At 44.6% G+C, this 16,354-nt stretch overlaps 2 protein-coding genes across 5 annotated transcripts in view; one reads left to right on the forward strand and one right to left on the reverse strand.

The window, feature by feature from the left end:
* Positions 1-762: 762 nt before the first annotated feature.
* On the reverse strand, positions 763-3,241 carry CMTR2 (cap methyltransferase 2). The gene has a single exon (XM_053385601.1). It carries the CDS (start codon positions 3,148-3,150, stop codon positions 868-870), a length of 2,283 nt encoding a protein of 760 aa, XP_053241576.1. The 5' UTR covers positions 3,151-3,241; the 3' UTR covers positions 763-867.
* A 2,180-nt stretch (positions 3,242-5,421) lies between these two features.
* The window catches only part of CEP295 (centrosomal protein 295), a 37,393-nt gene continuing 26,460 nt past the window's right edge, over positions 5,422-16,354 (forward strand). For 2 of the 4 annotated variants that reach the window (XM_053385596.1, XM_053385599.1), the window contains exons 1-6: positions 5,422-5,543; positions 9,748-9,880; positions 10,605-10,805; positions 12,870-12,994; positions 14,273-14,366; positions 15,122-15,256. In XM_053385596.1, coding sequence (XP_053241571.1) covers positions 9,773-9,880; positions 10,605-10,805; positions 12,870-12,994; positions 14,273-14,366; positions 15,122-15,256 — 663 coding nt within the window. In that variant the 5' untranslated portion in view covers positions 5,422-5,543; positions 9,748-9,772. Of the gene's footprint in view, positions 5,544-5,778; positions 5,920-9,747; positions 9,881-10,604; positions 10,806-12,869; positions 12,995-14,272; positions 14,367-15,121; positions 15,257-16,354 lie in introns of those variants that run through there. The other 2 variants (XM_053385597.1, XM_053385598.1) reach the window with 2 other exon arrangements.

The raw sequence follows: 16,354 nt of genomic DNA on the forward strand, positions 1-16,354 counted from the left end.
CAATCTTGTGGCTTTTATGTTCATAACAGAAGCTCTTCCTGCACATTCACCTGAGTTCTGTCCCTGCTACGACCCTGGGATCTGTTCTTGGAGAAACACAGAAGGGTAATCCAGGATGGGAGTGGAAAGGCCTTGGAGAACTGGAAAAGTGGGTAAATGTTTTACCGTAAGATCACATATGCTGAAGCACTCAACAGCACGGAAAAGGCACAATTATGTTCACAGTTAAAAGTGGTGTTTGAAGCACATATGCAAAACCCAGGCGAGTCTAGTGGAAGGGTTGCCTTTAATTTCTAATACCTCCATAGAAGCACCTGTCTATATGCAGCCACAGAGTCAGATGCATGAACCAGCCAAGCAGGTAGGGGTCTTTATCAAGTGATATCAGATGGAGCAACTCTGTCAAATGGGTCATTATTATTATTGCTGCTCTCCACAAAGGGCAACGATCAGTTGGGAAAAGACTCAGGTGATTTGCTCTGCGCATGCAGCCACACGATGAGCATACACTTCCCAGCTATGTACTGCTCCTATTCACCTGAAGGCACCTTTAACGGAAGCCAGTGCCACTTCTGAAGAAGCACTAAGCTAGGCAGATTTGGTCCCAACTTATAAGTCAGAGTTAGGCATAGAAAAGGACTCTTTTTTCCATTACAGCTGTGACTCCTGTATAATAAAATTTCCCCAGGGCCTCACAAGTTGTATATAAACAGAGAATAAAGCAGCAGGATAGTAAAGTACAAAGGACAGCAGATATCTCAAAATATCATATATTTAAAAAGGGTTCACTATGGTTTAAAAAGAAACATTTTCCCCCCAGCAGATAGGTGAAAAAGGGGGTGGCAACTTGCTGCTTTGAACTAAAAATCATGTCATTTGCTGTTGCTCGATTTGGACAATCAAATGCAGCTGTCTCTTTGCAATGGCGGTATTTAGGTCCCACAGAAACTCCAGCAACTGCCCCTTTAGAAGGTTTTCCATAGGCACAAACTGCAAGACTTGCTGCGGGGAGTCCGAGTCAAGCAGTACACCCATGAGCTTCTTCAGCTGCTGCAGGTATTGGAAAACCGGATCTGGAAGACCTTGGTAGCCAGCACAAAGCAGTACAGCGCTGGCCCCTAAGAGATGAGACGAGGTTGGGCAAGCAAATGAGATGTGCTGGAAACAACTGTGCAGTATGAAAACTAAGCCAGCAGTGAAGCGTGTAAAACAAGAAAGAATGGGCAGGAGCAAAGCGTCCCCTTCCTGAAGCTCTGGGAACGAACGCAAAAGGCACTCCAGGAGCTGCTGCTGGTATTTGGGTTCCCCGTCGTGAAGCAACGAGCAGCCGAACGTTGAGAGTGATGCAGGCTCCAAGCATTTAACTTCCAAGCCAGATGGGCTGTTGGCATCACAAAGCAATGGGAAGCCTACAGTCAAGCACTTTCTTTGGCCAATGCAACCTTCATTTGGAACCTCCATCAGTTCAGACAATTCAGACAATATCAGTGACTCCGTAAGAACATTGCAAGATTGGCACTCTTGCTGTGCCAGGCTTCTGAGGGTGCCAACGCTTGCCCTGCCAACGAAAGATTTCTCAAGAGCTTCATTGAGGCTCTTCAGGACCTCACCATTACAGAAGGGAGAACACTTCACTCTCGGCAACCTCCGCCCCTCCAAGATGTACCATAACTGACACTCCAGGCTGCAAGAAGCCCCTTCCAAGATGCAATTTTTCCCGACGTTACCGAGGGAATGTTCTTCAGCCCATTGATTAAGACAGCCCTTGGCCACTTTCTCCTCCCACGTCAGAGACTCCAGAATCTTCCTCTCATTGTACGTGCAAAAGTATTTGTTCCTCTGCCCGCACCACTTGGAGTTCATGCCACAGCCCGCACGGGGCTTCTTCACAAGCCAGTTATTTCTGGCGATAGGCTTCACCTGGAACCGGTTCAAGAAGAACGCGACGGCGCAATCCCGTAAAGCGTTCAGCCTCGCCTGCTCCACCTCGCCCATGCGCTCAAAGAGTCGGAGGTTCTCAGCAATGGTCTCAATTTGGTGCCTGTGGAAGAACGAACAGCACTCTTCGTGGACTTTAAGGAAAGATTCTGGAATGGAGTGTTGGGGGAAGAGGGCCTTCTCGACCATGTCCGTCCCAAAGTTCTGCATCATCTTGGACAAGAGCAAGTGAATGGCCTCCCTGCCCAAATAGTGAAGGCAGACCACATACACCTCAGAGTTCCCAGCTTTACTAGTGGCTGGTTTAAACACGTGAACCTCTTCGAAAGAGCAGTTCAGCAGATACAGCAAGCTAACGGAACAATGTTCAAACAGAGTGAACATCTTCAGAACGAAGGAGCCCCCGAGGCCAAGGGTCATTAAAGCAGTGACCGTTTCGCAGTAATGCAAAGAGGAAACCAGGGCTTCTTGCTCGCCTGGATTTCCTTGGCAATCAAAGCTCCCGTCGGATGTGACCAGGTGAACGGTGGCCATGTTGCTGATGAACTGCTGAAGTCCCGTGAGATGTTTGAGTGTCATCACATCCCCCGTGTTCTCAGGGCCAAAATACCACCAGGGCAGAGTGTTTGCGATAAGCCTGTCATCCATAATCATCATAAGGGTATCGTTTGCTTCATGGTAGGGGTTCAAGGTATTAGCTACCCAATTCCAGTCACAAGGGATGCGGTGAGACTTGAGGTAATGATTGAGGCTGGCTATGAAGGCGCCAGGAGCCTCACAGAGATGGACAGAGTTGAGTTCCCCATTTTGAAGAGCATCGCTTGGGAGGAGAGGGAAGCTGCCCAGGATCTCATGGAATTTGCACCAAGCTTGGGTACACAACTCAGCATTTACGGCTTGCTTGATGTGAGCAATGATCTTCCCTGCTTTGTTGGTGAAGGATGTGTGCTGATGCCACTCATCTAATTTCTTGTCGCTCAGCTGGTTCTTGACTTCATTCAGGGAATCCTTCAAGGAGGCAAGGGAACTGAACTCTTTGTGATCGCAGCTAAAAGTCTGGTTAGGATCTGGCAGCTGCCATTCATTGTTAGGTGGTTTGATGTACGAGAACTTCTTCCCAAAGAGCTTCTCAATTTCAGCAATGATATCAGAACCAAACTTGTCAAGGGTTGTGGTCTGCTCAACATATGCTGCCTTCTTCTGCTTGTTCATTCTCAGGCCAAAGCAAACCTTGGAGAAAAGAGGAGAAAACCAAATGAGGAGGGAAAGGACTCGGGGGAGATCACTTGCTTTGCATGCAGATGATCCCCATAATCTCCGGGTAGGGTTGTGAATGTCTCCTGTCTGAAATTTAGAGGAGTCGCTGTCAGTGTCAGTATGAACCAGGGGTGAGGAACCTTTTTCTTTTTTTTCAATTTTTTAATTAATTTTCCACATTTACAACAAATATAACATATAAAAGACACAAAACAAAACACATTACAATACAGTGGTACCTCGGGTTACATACGCTTCAGGTTACAGACTCCGCTAACCCAGAAATATTACCTCGGGTTAAGTACTTTGCTTCAGGATGAGAACAGAAATTGTGCTCCGGCGGCGCGACGGCAGCAGGAGGCCCCATTAGCTAAAGTGGTGCTTCAGGTTAAGCACAGTTTCAGGTTAAGAACAGACCTCCAGAACGAATTAAGTACTTAACCCGAGGTACCACTGTACTAAAAAGAAAAAAGAAAAAGAAAAACACTTATTACTTCTAAAATCCAAATTAACTTTCATTGTTATCTGACTTCCTCAAATCCCCCCTAACTGAATTTCATTGTGACACCTTTGTGACAGTTCTCCAATATCATCTTTCTAATACAATTAACTCCTTCCATTTACTATATTCATCTCTTTTCTTATTAGTTTAAATCCATATTACTATACAACATTCTTATTCTAATCCTAGGCCTATTTGATACTTTCAAGTACCTTCTAATTATCTGTGAGGAACCTTTTTCAGCCCAAGGACCGCATTATTTTCTGGGCAACTTCTGGAGGGCCGCATGGCTGTGGTGGGTAGGACCAGAGGCGGAAGTAGGCAGTGCAGCAAAAGTTAACTTTACCTTTGTACTGTAAGCTGGTTTCTACTCTATCCTCCACCCAAATCAGACAATATCAGACTTCAAGACCACATTCCAGGTAAAAAATACCAGGGTGTGAAGTGAGCAGTGGGGAAAGCTCTGAGGATCAAATAAAGGGGTGGGGGATACATTTGGCCCCCAGGCCTGAAGCCCCTCACTCCTGGTATAGACAGTGCTCAGCTAGATGGGTATTGTAAAGCAGCTATACGGGAGAGGGTTTTCGAGGGAGGGGGACGTTTAGTAATGGTTGATAAGCTCTGCTGACAGGCCGTTACTCTGGCGTGTGATGGGAGTTGTAGCCCAGCAACTAGAGAGGCAGAAAGTCAAGGCATAGCAATAACAGGCTCTACCAATAGCCCATGGACTGCAAGAAGATCAAACCTCTCCATTCTGAAGGAAATCAGGCCTGAGTGCTCACTGAAAGGACAGATCCTGAAGCTGAGGCTCCAATACTTTGGCCACCTCCTGAGAAGAGAAGACTCCCTGGAAAAGACCCTGATGTTGGGAAAGATGGAGGGCACAAGGAGAAGGGGACGACAGAGGATGAGATGGTTGGACAGTGTTCTCGAAGCTACCAGCAAGAGTTTGACCAAACTGCGGGAGGCAGTGGAAGACAGGAGTGCCTGGCGTGCTCTGGTCCATGGGGTCACGAAGAGTCGGACACGACTAAACGACTAAACAACAACAACAACTAATAGTCCAAATCTGCACCCCAGTTTTGGCAAAACACCCCCTGCATGATTTCTGTGACAAGCACTCAGGGCCTATGTAACTACACGACACAATTCCCAAAGGCAAATGAAGTTTTTTTTTTAAAGCCACTGAAGCAAGAAGTCAGGTATGCATCACATATCCAAGGAGTACACGCTTCTTGTAATTCGCACGTTAATTTAGCGACAGCAAAGTATGCGTGTACAGTCATTAACGCGGACAACACCTCGACCCCGCCCCTTCCGCTACAACCATGCACTCAAAGAGGATCTCCTTTTGATCTCCAATCCATACCCATGACGAATGAGGGGGGAGGGAAACACCAAACCATTATCCGTGTAATTAAAAGTATTCACCCCCTACGCGGAAAACCAACAGCTGCGCATGCGTGCTTCCCTTTACGGGTGAGGCCGGGAGAACGCTCCTTCCATTTCCGCGCAGGCGCACTTCGAGGCCCTAGTCTCCCTTTCGGATCCGCACTGTGAAACCGCCTCTCCTCTCGCCTTTTCCCGGACCAGTCGCGCAGGCGCAGAACGCTTTCCTCCCACCACCCTGTCGCGAGAGCCCGCCCGGTTTCCCGCGCGGCTTGGGCGGTTTCCACCCGCCGGCCAATCGGAGAAGGCATGTGAGGGGCGGGGCGGAAAGGCGGTTTGGGCCGGCGGATGTGACGTCGGCAGCGGCGACCAGAGGCGGAAACTTTTGTGAGGGGGGGCGAGGCTGTTCGAGGAGTCCGTTTTAATGAAGAACCTCGCGGGCGGCGTTAAGGCCAACGTAGGTATCGAGGCATAAGCCGCTTTGTGAGGCCTTCCCGAAAAGTAGTATATAAATATTGTAGAGAAATGACAATAAATTGAACAAATAAGCTTTCATGAGCCGTAGCCCACTTTTTATCAGATGCATGAAGTGATGTATCCGAGTGTGTAGGTGCGTGTTTACGGCTAGCATAAAAAGAGCAGTTGGGAATCTGCTGAGGGGATCGGTTCAGCTTTTCCTCTCCCCTCTTTAAGAACCTGGCAAAGTAGGCTGTGACCCATGGAAGCTTATTGGAGGAATCTGCACAGGAGCGAACAGGAGGAGATCTCAAAAGCACGTTCAGGAAAATACAGTGAAGCCCAAGTTGTTTTTAAGTAGCAGGACTTACTCAGAGGTAAGAATTCGCCCCTCTCCTTGTACGTTTGTTTTGGTGCAGAGATCCTGACTTTGTCTTAAACTAAAGTTCCCTATTACAAAAAGAAAAAATTCCGGTAGCACCTTAGAGACCAACTAAGTTTTTTATTGGTATGAGCTTTCATGTGCATGCACACTTCTTCAGATACAGTGGTACCTCTAGATACGAACGGGATCCGTTCCAGAGCCCCGTTCGTTTCTAGAAGTAAACGTAACTAGTGATGGCGCGTCTGCGCACGTGCGCGTCACTTTTCGCCGCTTCTGCGCATACGCGTGATGTCATTTTGAGCGTCTGTGCATGTGCAAGCGGCGAAACCCAGAAGTAACACACACCGTTACTTCCGGGTTGCCAAGGAGCGCAACTCGAACACGCTCAACTCGAAGCGTCTTCAACCCGAGGTAAGACTGTACACTGAAACAGAAGTCAGAAGACCCTTATATATAGTGAGAGGGTGGGGAGGGGTATTACTCAGAAGGGTGGTGGGAATGGGTGATTATGTTCAAACCCTGTTTTGTGTCAAATAATCTGCTTATTATCCTGGTTAGTTAACCAACATTGTGCTGGTTTGTGTGCCGCCGGAAATTCTGCTTTAAAACAAGCCCTGTGAGGGAGAGGAGTGTGGCGGGGTGTGGGAAGGAATATACCAGCTCAGAATTGGTTTCCAGCCTCATAAACTGGTTTGTGGAATGTACTTCTGAACAAAGCCATTCAGTCAAATGCCCCTCAAGAAGAACTGTACTATTCTAAATGCATTAGTACTTAATGTACTGTTTTTAGGGCACCTTCGAAGTCTTGTCTTCTCTTTATTTAAACAGTATCAAATACTGTATCTCAATAAACTTGCTAATTTTTAAGGTACCATAAGACTTGCTAATACATGGGAGGAATTCACGTTAAATCTTAGTATACTCTTCTCCAAGTGAAGAGTTTCTTCAACAGTTTTCAATATGTGTAGCGTTATTGCGTAATATATGTGAATTAGTTTTTAGAATGCTTCAGATTTGATATAGATGCTAAATGTTAATTTGCTATTCTTTGCTTATTTTGCCCTCACAAAAACCTCAGTTTGAGAGGGAATAGCTTTTCCAAGGATGCTTGGCTAATAGCAATGAGAGAAAATACTTGGGGGATAACGTATCACTGAAAAACAGCATAGTACCAATGAAGTATATTCTTATACAGTATGCCCAGTGTAAATTGGGGGTTGAGAGGGCAGGTGTTATTGTTTTGCAAACTCCCAATTCTGCATCCACTAGTCACATTTGACCTCTACTGCTCCATAACTCTGCCTCTGAACCAGACATGGTTCTTTATTATTTATTATTTTGACTTTCCTCACTTCATTTTAAAGACTTACAAGGATTCATCACTAATAACTGATTTGCAGCTCATGAGGAATTCAGATTTGCTGTATGTACACCAGTGTTAGTTGCCTGTAAATACTTTCATACATGTGCCATGAACTGTGATTGTGTTGTGTAGTGTAGGGCGTGTGTCATGCTTTCTTGCTTTATGTCATGAATAAGACAAGGCAAACTGTTCCCACATGTCAGAAACGAATGGGGCCTTTTGGGTTGTGGTGCCAAGCCTCTGAAATACCCTTTCTCTTTCCATCTGGGGGGGCTATGCCTTATGACCTTTGGAAAGAGGTTGAAAACATTGTTCTCCAAAGCTTTTAATGAAACCGAGCACTGTTTCTTACTCTGACATCGTTCGTTGTTTCTTTCAATTGTTAATTGTTTTAACTGCTCTTACCTTGCTTTTTGTGATTTTATATTGTTAGCGATTTCACTAAGCATCATGATCAAGAGGCAAGATCAAAATACTTCAAATCAGGATTAGGGATCAGCTGTGGCCCTTCAGATGCTATTGGATTGCAACTTGCGTCAGCCCCAATTACCATGGCTAATGGTTATGGATAAGGGAGTTCTAGACCAAGAACATTTCGGCAGACATAGGCTTTCCTCATTCCTACTTTAGATCAATAACATACATTTGTTGCAACATTGTGAATAAGCCCTTGAGCATGATTTTTTAACTGGGTTTCCTGAATCCAATCTTACTGCTGTCCCAACTTATATCTTGATGTTGATTCCAGGGCTGATATAGAATTGGTTCCTGTTCAACAAGGAAATTAATTTTAGTTAAAAATAAGCATGCACACCACAAACATGTTGTGCAATCCTATGCTTTTTATTTAGAAGTATGTCACCCTGAACTAATCAGGGCTTACTTTCTAGCAAGTTTGTTGAGGATTGCATTATTAGTTCTCTTAAGCTAAGCTCCCTTCACTGTGAACATGTTTAAATATGCTCTCTCTCCTCCCCAGCTGTGTTTTCTTTGAACTGTTTTCCATGTTATAGAAGATGCTCTGTGAGTTTCTACAGCGTAAGTGACTTTTGACTGTTTACCCTTCATAGCATTGGGTGGGCTTTGAAAATGCTGGGGTCTGATGTGACTGCTGTTCTCAGAATAGCAACATGCCCTAAGGCAGCAAACAGGTTTCTCTTCGTTTTATAAGCAACAGCTAATTTTGCATGAATATGATTAAGTGTTAGTAAGGGCAGGTTAATTGTCAATGCGTGGGGTTTTTGTCATTTATTTTGGAGCCTTAGGGCAGTAAAACAAAAAGCTATTTTGCCTCAAGCCACTGTAGTCAGAGAAGACTTAAGTTCTGGAGAATCCTCGTTGTATTGATATTTGTCACTTCAATGTAAATGTCTGCTTTTCATTTTTCTTTTTTTTTACATAGTTAAAATTCTTTTTTTTACACAAGGTTAGAGAGCTCCCAAGACAGTCTTGTTTGAACATACCATGGGTAAAAGATGCATTAAGGAAGATCTTAAGATTTTGCTTGTTGGTTAAACTTTATGAAATTCTACCCACTGGAGGCCTTATGAACCCTCAGTGGTGCTTTTCTTTTGAAGCAGCTTGTGCGATACACTTTTGCGTTTGAAAAATGTAAGCTGAATCCTGTGCCCATTTATCCACCAGAGTAATTACGTATCTGTGCGAGTTCTGAAGTATGGAGGGAATATGCCCCAAAGGCAGCGTGACCTTGAGGTGCTTTCATATTGCTTGTTATATTTTCAGCTCTCCAGGAAAGCTTTAGCTCAGTTCTTCAGAACAGCATTTTGATTGCGGTGAGAAATTTGAAAACAAGATGACAGTGTGTCTGAAAAGCATGGTGACAAGTAATCAAACCCCATTCATTTTACTTTCTCTTCCTTTTATTTTTGTGCACACTTCATTACTTTTAAAAGCATTCCATTTGAAAGGGTGGAAGTAGTCTTCTTTATGCGCTATTCGTGAAGTGAATGGGGTGTTGTGCTTGCAGAAGGATGTACGGCTAAAATGTTCAGCATTTGCTTAGAAGATTGTATGCCATATTGAAGAGGGCTAAATATGTATTGGGTAAAAAAAAAGAACTAGAATTTAATTTCATTGATGGCTGTAGAGAAATGGCTCAAAACTAATGTTAGTCCATTCTTACGACTTGCACATTGTTCTTGTTAATTATAGTCAGGTGGTGCCAATGCCAGATAGTGTTCTCCACTACCCACAATAAAGTTATTTGGATTGGTTTGGATTGGTAGATGGAGGAAGGCAGATATGCCTACAGAAGGGTAGCTGATTAATCTCAGTCTCATTTCCTGCCCATGCTGTTGTCTTACCTGAACATAATTATTGCTGTGAGAATAAGCTTTTTGGTTCCTGTTGCAGACGCCTGTTAATTTTGTGCTTTGTCTTCACTAAGTTAGAGTGAAATGAAGTTTATTCCTGTTGTATTTTGTTTTGCTAATGCAGAATAGAACATCACACGTCTGGAAAGATGAAAAGAAAAGTGGCCAAAGCTGTGGGACTTAGACTTAGTCCTAATGAAGAAGCTCAGCTGCTGAAAGAAGAACATGAAAGGAGAAGGAAATTAAGGCTACAGCAGGTGTGTTTGCATTGTTGGGAATGGCCTTCCTTTAGGCCAGGGTTTCCCAAGCTTGGGTCTCCAGACTACAGGTCCCATCATCTTTGACCACTGGTCCTGCTAGCTGGGGATGATGGGAGTTGTAGTCCAACAACAGCTGGAGACCCAAGCTTGGGAAACCATTCATGAAACAATTGAATCTGCAGGCTTCCACATTTTTATTCTGCATGGGAGCAGACTGATTCTGAGTCTGACAAGCTGTAGCATTTGCCCCAACCTGGGAGCTGCAGAGATTGAAGCGGGTCCTATCTTCAGTTGTATGGCAATTCTTGCCCCCCCCTCTGGTTCCATGGTTGAGAGAAGAGCTGTCCGTTGTGTCACCAAGACACCAGAGCACTTCAGCCACATATACTTTCCCACTCAGGAGCAAAAAAGGGTAGAGAGAACTTGACTACAGTGTTGCTGAGGTGTCAGCTATACAAGGTCAAATTAGCTAGGGATGATAGGAGTTGTAGTCCCAAAACATCTGGAGGGCCGAGTTTGCCTATGCCTGTTCTATTTCCTTGTTGCTGGCCCTTATTTCACAGGTGTCCTATTTGTCAAGAAGCAGATAACGGTCTAGCATAGTAAAGCAAGTGGGATTAAGTAAGGTGAGCAAAGAATTCAAGTAGAATAACAATTTAAAAAGAAGTCTACAGTCCTCTACAAAATATAAAATCATCAACAAATATATTTTTTCCTCCAGGTTAGAGAGCAGGAGAAGAATATTGCTTTGCAGATAAGGCAAGATGTTAAGCAGAGAAGAGATGAGCAGCTGCATCATTTGGCAGAAGAACTGAAAGCAGAGTGGCAAAGAGCACAAGATGAAAAGATTCATGCCTTGGAAAAGCTTTATCTGTCAAGCTTAAGAGCTATAGGAGAAGGGCATAGACAAGCAAAGGAAAATGTAGGTAAATTATGGATGTGATACTATAGCAACCAAGACTTTCTGCAAATATCTACTCAACTGAAATTAGAAAAGCTGTATATTTTACTAATATATATGTAATCGTGTACTAATAAAACAAAGTTGGCAGGTGTTGCTTTTTTCTTACATCTGTATATGTGAAGGAAGACATATGGAAATTCAGACTCTCTGAATTTATGTGCAATACATTTAAACATGCAAATAGAGCAAAATAAGGCAAATAGTTAAATGTTGGGCAGGTGTAAAATGATGGTAGTACACAGCTGTGCTGCAGACTTCAGTTTTGTTTGTCAAGGGGGGGTGACACTACTTAATCTGTTGATAATTGAAGTACCGTATTTTTCGTCCCATAGGACGCTCCATCCCATAGGACGCACCTAGTTTTTTGGGGGGGAAATAAAGGAAATTTCCCCCCCTTTATTTCCCCCCAAAAAAGCAGGTCGGAGAAACCGAACCAGGTAGAGGACAGCCTCCCTGCTGTCCCCCGAGCTTGTGGGGCTGGCCGATGTCTGCCCAGCGCGAGGGGCGCTCTGATTCAGGGCGCCCCGCCCGCCCGGCGGCAGGCTGCTATCCGCAGCATGGGGAGCCCTGGGGGGAACTCCTGCAGGGCTCCCCACGCTGCGGATGTATGTCCAGCGCGCGGGGCGCTCTGCTTCAGGGTGCTCTGCGCGCCGGGCGGCAGGCTGCTATCCGCAGCGTGGGGAGCCTTGCGGGGAACTCCTGCAGGGCTCCCCACGCTGCGGATGTATGCCAGGCGCGAGGGGCGCTCTGCTTCAGGGTGCCCCGCCCGCCAGGCGGCAGGCTGCTATCCGCAGCGTGGGGAGCCCTGCAGGGAACTCCTGCAGGGCTCCCCACGCTGCGGATGTGTTCCCGAAGCGCCGGGCGCCCTGAAAGCAGAGCGCCCGACGCTCCGAGAAGCAGGCTGCTATCCGCAGCCTAGACATCCCTGCGGGACCTCCCACAGGGCTGCCTAGGCTGCGGATGTATTCCCGAAGCGCCGGGCGCTCTGATTTCAGGGTGCCCGACGCTCCGGGAAGCAGGCTGCTATCCACAGCCTAGACACCCCTGCGGGACCTCCCACAGGGCTGCCTAGGCTGCGGATGTGTTCCCGAAGCGCCGGGCGCCCTGAAAGCAGAGCGCCCGACACTCCGGGAAGCAGGCTGCTATCCGCAGCCTAGACATCCCTGCGGGACCTCCCACAGGGCTGCCTAGGCTGCGGATGTCTTCCTGAAGCCTGGAGAGTGAGAGGGGTCGGTGCGCACCGACCCCTCTCGCTCTCCCAGCTTCAGCGAAAGCCTGCATTCGCCCCATAGGACGCACCCAGATTTCCCCTTCATTTTTGGAGGGGAAAAAGTGCGTCCTATAGGGCGAAAAATACGGTATGTTAAATCCTAGGATAAGTGGAGCTGTGAAATTGTTCAACTTGTATATTGAAGAGGCAGCTAATGACAAATTAGTGGATTTGAAATTTATAATGATCATTGGAACCTTTGAAAGCAAATGAATGGGGAAATGGTGTGGAACGCTGATATTTACAAAGATGCTCCCATACTGAGAATAAACCTTGCCCTTTTATCAGTGCAAAATAGTAATGCCATCAACATTTTGATCATTAAACGTCCACTTAAAGTGAAGCAAGTCCTTAACATAGCACCATCTATAGAGACAAAGAAAAGGTATTAGAGTAAAATTCCAAAACTTTCCATGGAATTAGAAAATTCCATTTTACTCATAAGTTGATACAGTAGCTTTACTCTGGTGGGTCCTGCTTCAATAGCAATGAGTATAGACCCAGTCCTGGTGGAAAGGCAGCCATTAGAGCTAACACTAGCTCCACAGCACATTTTGATGGCAAAATTATTCCTTAGATTGAGCCCCTGCAAACATTTTCTATTAAAAGCTGGCACAAAGACAGGTCATGACATCTGCACAAAAGGGAAGTTTACCTGAAGTCTTAGATACACTTTTAAGCTGTTTGAATTAAAATTCTGATGTTAATTTGTTTCCATGACAATCGTTCAACTTATACATTTAATTTCAAAGGAACCGGATTTGGAGGCTCTGGCCAAGCTGGCAAAGGAAAGGAAACAAAGAGCAGAAAAGAGGCATAAGGAAGCGCTAAAGGAGCAGAAAAATAAAAAAGAGAAGTTGCTAAGGGAGCAAACAAGGTAAATTGTACATAAAATGAACCTTCACTGCTTTAATGTCCCAACATCTCTTGCATGTGTGCATATGTAGGGTTGCACCGGGGTTCATGCGTTCAAGCTTTCCAGCCCCCTGCACAGCCCAATAGTGTCTCTTGAGTTGGGGCTGCAGCAGAAGGCTGAATTGTTAAGGGGAGAGGGCATGGGGCTGCCTTGCTTTAGCACGTGCCTTTCTGCTTACTCGTACTTTTGGCTGAACCTCTCAGTAATTATTAGGAATTGCATTTTCTAAAGAATATTACAGCTGTGGTTTTTTGGAGGTTTTTTGCATTTCTGTTAGATTTCAACGCAAGAAAAAAACAAAACAACCCCCCCAAAAGTAATAGGAGAAAGAAAATTACATATTACATATTCTATTATATTAAAAAAAAAAATGATCATTGATGGACTTCCCTTCCTCTCCTTCCATGGTTCCTTTTAACTTCCACTTCCTGAGATACATCGTTTGTGCTGTGCAAAGATACTCCTATAGCCCAATCCTATGTGTTTTCATTCTGCATTATGACTTGCTGAATTCATTGAGACTAGCTTGTGAACAGTCGTGCATAGAATTACCGTCCTAACAGCATTGGATTTCTGTTTTGATCTAAGGACTGCAACAGCTGTGCATTTATTCATTGCATTTATTTTCCCCACCTTTTGTCATAGAGCTCAATTGGTGTACGTAGGTCCGCTCCTCCCCATTTTATCCTTGTAACAACCCTGTGAGATAGGTTAGGCTGAGAGTGAGTGACTGGCCCAAGGTCACACAGTGAGCTTCATGGCTGAGTGAGGACTTGAAACCTGGTCTCCTAGGTTCTAGTCTGACACTCTATAACCATTACTGGCTCTTGTCTACAGACTACCCTTCCCCAACCTGTTGCCCTTCAGATGTTTGTGACTACAGCTTCCATAATTTCTATTGGCCATGTTGGTGGGGGTTGTAGCCCAAAACATGTGGCATAGACCAGGCCATTCCTTTTTGTGGGAATTGGAAGGGCAACGTAACAAAGGGAAGCGAGTCAAAATAACCTGCAGGGTATTGTGGGAAGTTGCATTCTGCCCTCTGGTTCTCGCCCTTTTTAAAAACACTTGTCACTGAGTTGGATAACAGCCTGCTGCCTCTTAATTTTATTATCCTTGAAATTCAGTATATTGCCAACTAATAAAACTATTGATTATGTCTTAACTATTTGTTTGATTTAGCCATGCACAAAATCTGATTTGAATGTCTTATTTCTTGCTTTCCCCCTTCTAAACAAGGAGAGCAAATGCACGGAAGAATGCCTTGGATGTCGAAAAAGAGAGAGCTGCTAAAATTGCAAGCCTACCGCCTCCTCCCCCTCCCCCTTTTGAAGTGAGTATTCTTTTCAGAGACTTTAAAAGATGTTGGAGCCTAGCTAATTAAAAGGCTCATCATAGGGACTAATGCATTCCTTAAAAAAAAAAAAGGTTCATTTTTTTAAAAAAAAAGTTTAAGAGGCCTAGAAGTTGTGGATTACGTCACAGATTATGTCCGCAACCCAAGGTTCCACTGTAGTAACAAAAACAATCCAGAGCTCTTCAGTGCTCCACAGACAACATTTTGAATAGCCTTATTTCTGCAAAGCTCATGGGTATAGAGAAGGATGAAGACCCTAGGAAAATAGAGAGGTATATGGAACAGATGTGACAAAGGCTTTGCTGGGATCCTGATTTGACCCAGGGTTATTGACATGTTGCTTTGACTTGGGATGGGGAGAACTCCTGAATCACCTATATTTGTCTTCTTATTTGACCTTCCTACAGAGCTATGCACACTCCTAGTATTTATTGTGCCGATCTCTAGCTACACTGCACTTCAATTTTGGGGGGAACCCCCCTAAACATTAGTATAAGAATAATGACACACAGATATTCATATAATCTTATAGCCTCATATATGGGAAAATGTGGAGTTCCCCTTACAGACATGTCTAAATCTATCTCACTTTGGTCAGTTTTGGAGGGAGTTTGGAGACATCTGTCTTTAGATGGGTTTTACATTGTAATGGGTGACCTTGTACTGTTCATGTTCTTGGTTGTTTAGCACAGCCATCCTATTAAAACAAATTTATTCTTCATACTTTTCAGAATATTGAGTTGAAGAGTGTTTCTACAGTCAAAGTCTGTGATACTGACACTTTTTCGATTACTCGCCATCATCTCTGTGATCTTCACCATCATCTCTGTGAACCATATGTAGATAGAGAAATGAACATAGACCAGGTGACTGATTTTTACTTTGTATGTGGCATACTTTGTGTAACAGCAGTATCAGTATCCCAGAAGCACTTACTGAATTTTTGCTGTCTGTTGTGGAAAATTGACAATCAGCATTAAGCATTGGGAAACACAAATATTTGCCTTTCTGCCTTTCCAACAGTTGGAATCCCAGTGTCCTTTCAGATTATAGCCACTTTTTTTCTTGTGGGTATGGAATTCATAAGTGGAATACTTGAAATTAACGTATTTCATTCCTGCAAAAACAAGTATTAAAACTGGAGCTTTTCTTACTGAAAACCTGTAAAAGATGGAGACTGTTGATGCAGCATAGCCTTATTTGCAAAAGAAAATGAAGACAATTTTTTTGCACGCTGTTTATGTTCTGCTATATCAGGCATAGGCAAACTCTGGCCCTCCAGATGTTTGGGACTACACTTCCCATCATCCCTAGCTAACAGGACCAGTGGTCAGGGATGATGGGAATTGTAGTCCCAAACATCTGGAGGGCCAGAGTTTGCCTATGTCTGGGCTATATCATAGAATCTAAATAGCAAGTCCTTAAATAAGTTTGTTTCACCCAATTTTCCTTGTTACCATGCATGTCTGTGGGAAATTGAACTTACCTCCTGCATGAAAGCAGATGCTCTACTGCTGAACTGCAACCCCTTCCCTCATTAAATGAAGTGGAATATTTGAAAATTCAGGACACACAAAAGGAAGCACCACTTCAACATGGTATGCAACTGGGGGGGAGTGCTGCTTCCATTTGGTTGGCCATTGCACAAACAGGGTCCTGGACTAGATGGGTCTTTGGCCTGATTCAACAGGCTCTTCTTAAGTTCATGTGTTCTCTGCCTCTCTTTGTTTCCTTCTTCCCACTATTTTGTGTTTAACTCTAGCAGCAGATTCTCATTTGATTAAACCAGAAGCAGGGACGGCATGCTCTTACAGCAGGTTCTTATGGGGTCCTTTGGAGGTCCCCAATATATTCTGCTGCAGACCTCCCACACTTCACACAATTTACTGAATTATTTTCCATTCTGCAAAGCTGTTGCTCTTAGTAGGGCACACAGTTGCTGCTCTGCTAGGCCATGCCACTGA

Source organism: Podarcis raffonei, chromosome 4 (genome assembly GCF_027172205.1).
Source record: "Podarcis raffonei isolate rPodRaf1 chromosome 4, rPodRaf1.pri, whole genome shotgun sequence".
NCBI classification, from domain to species: Eukaryota; Metazoa; Chordata; class Lepidosauria; order Squamata; family Lacertidae; genus Podarcis; species Podarcis raffonei.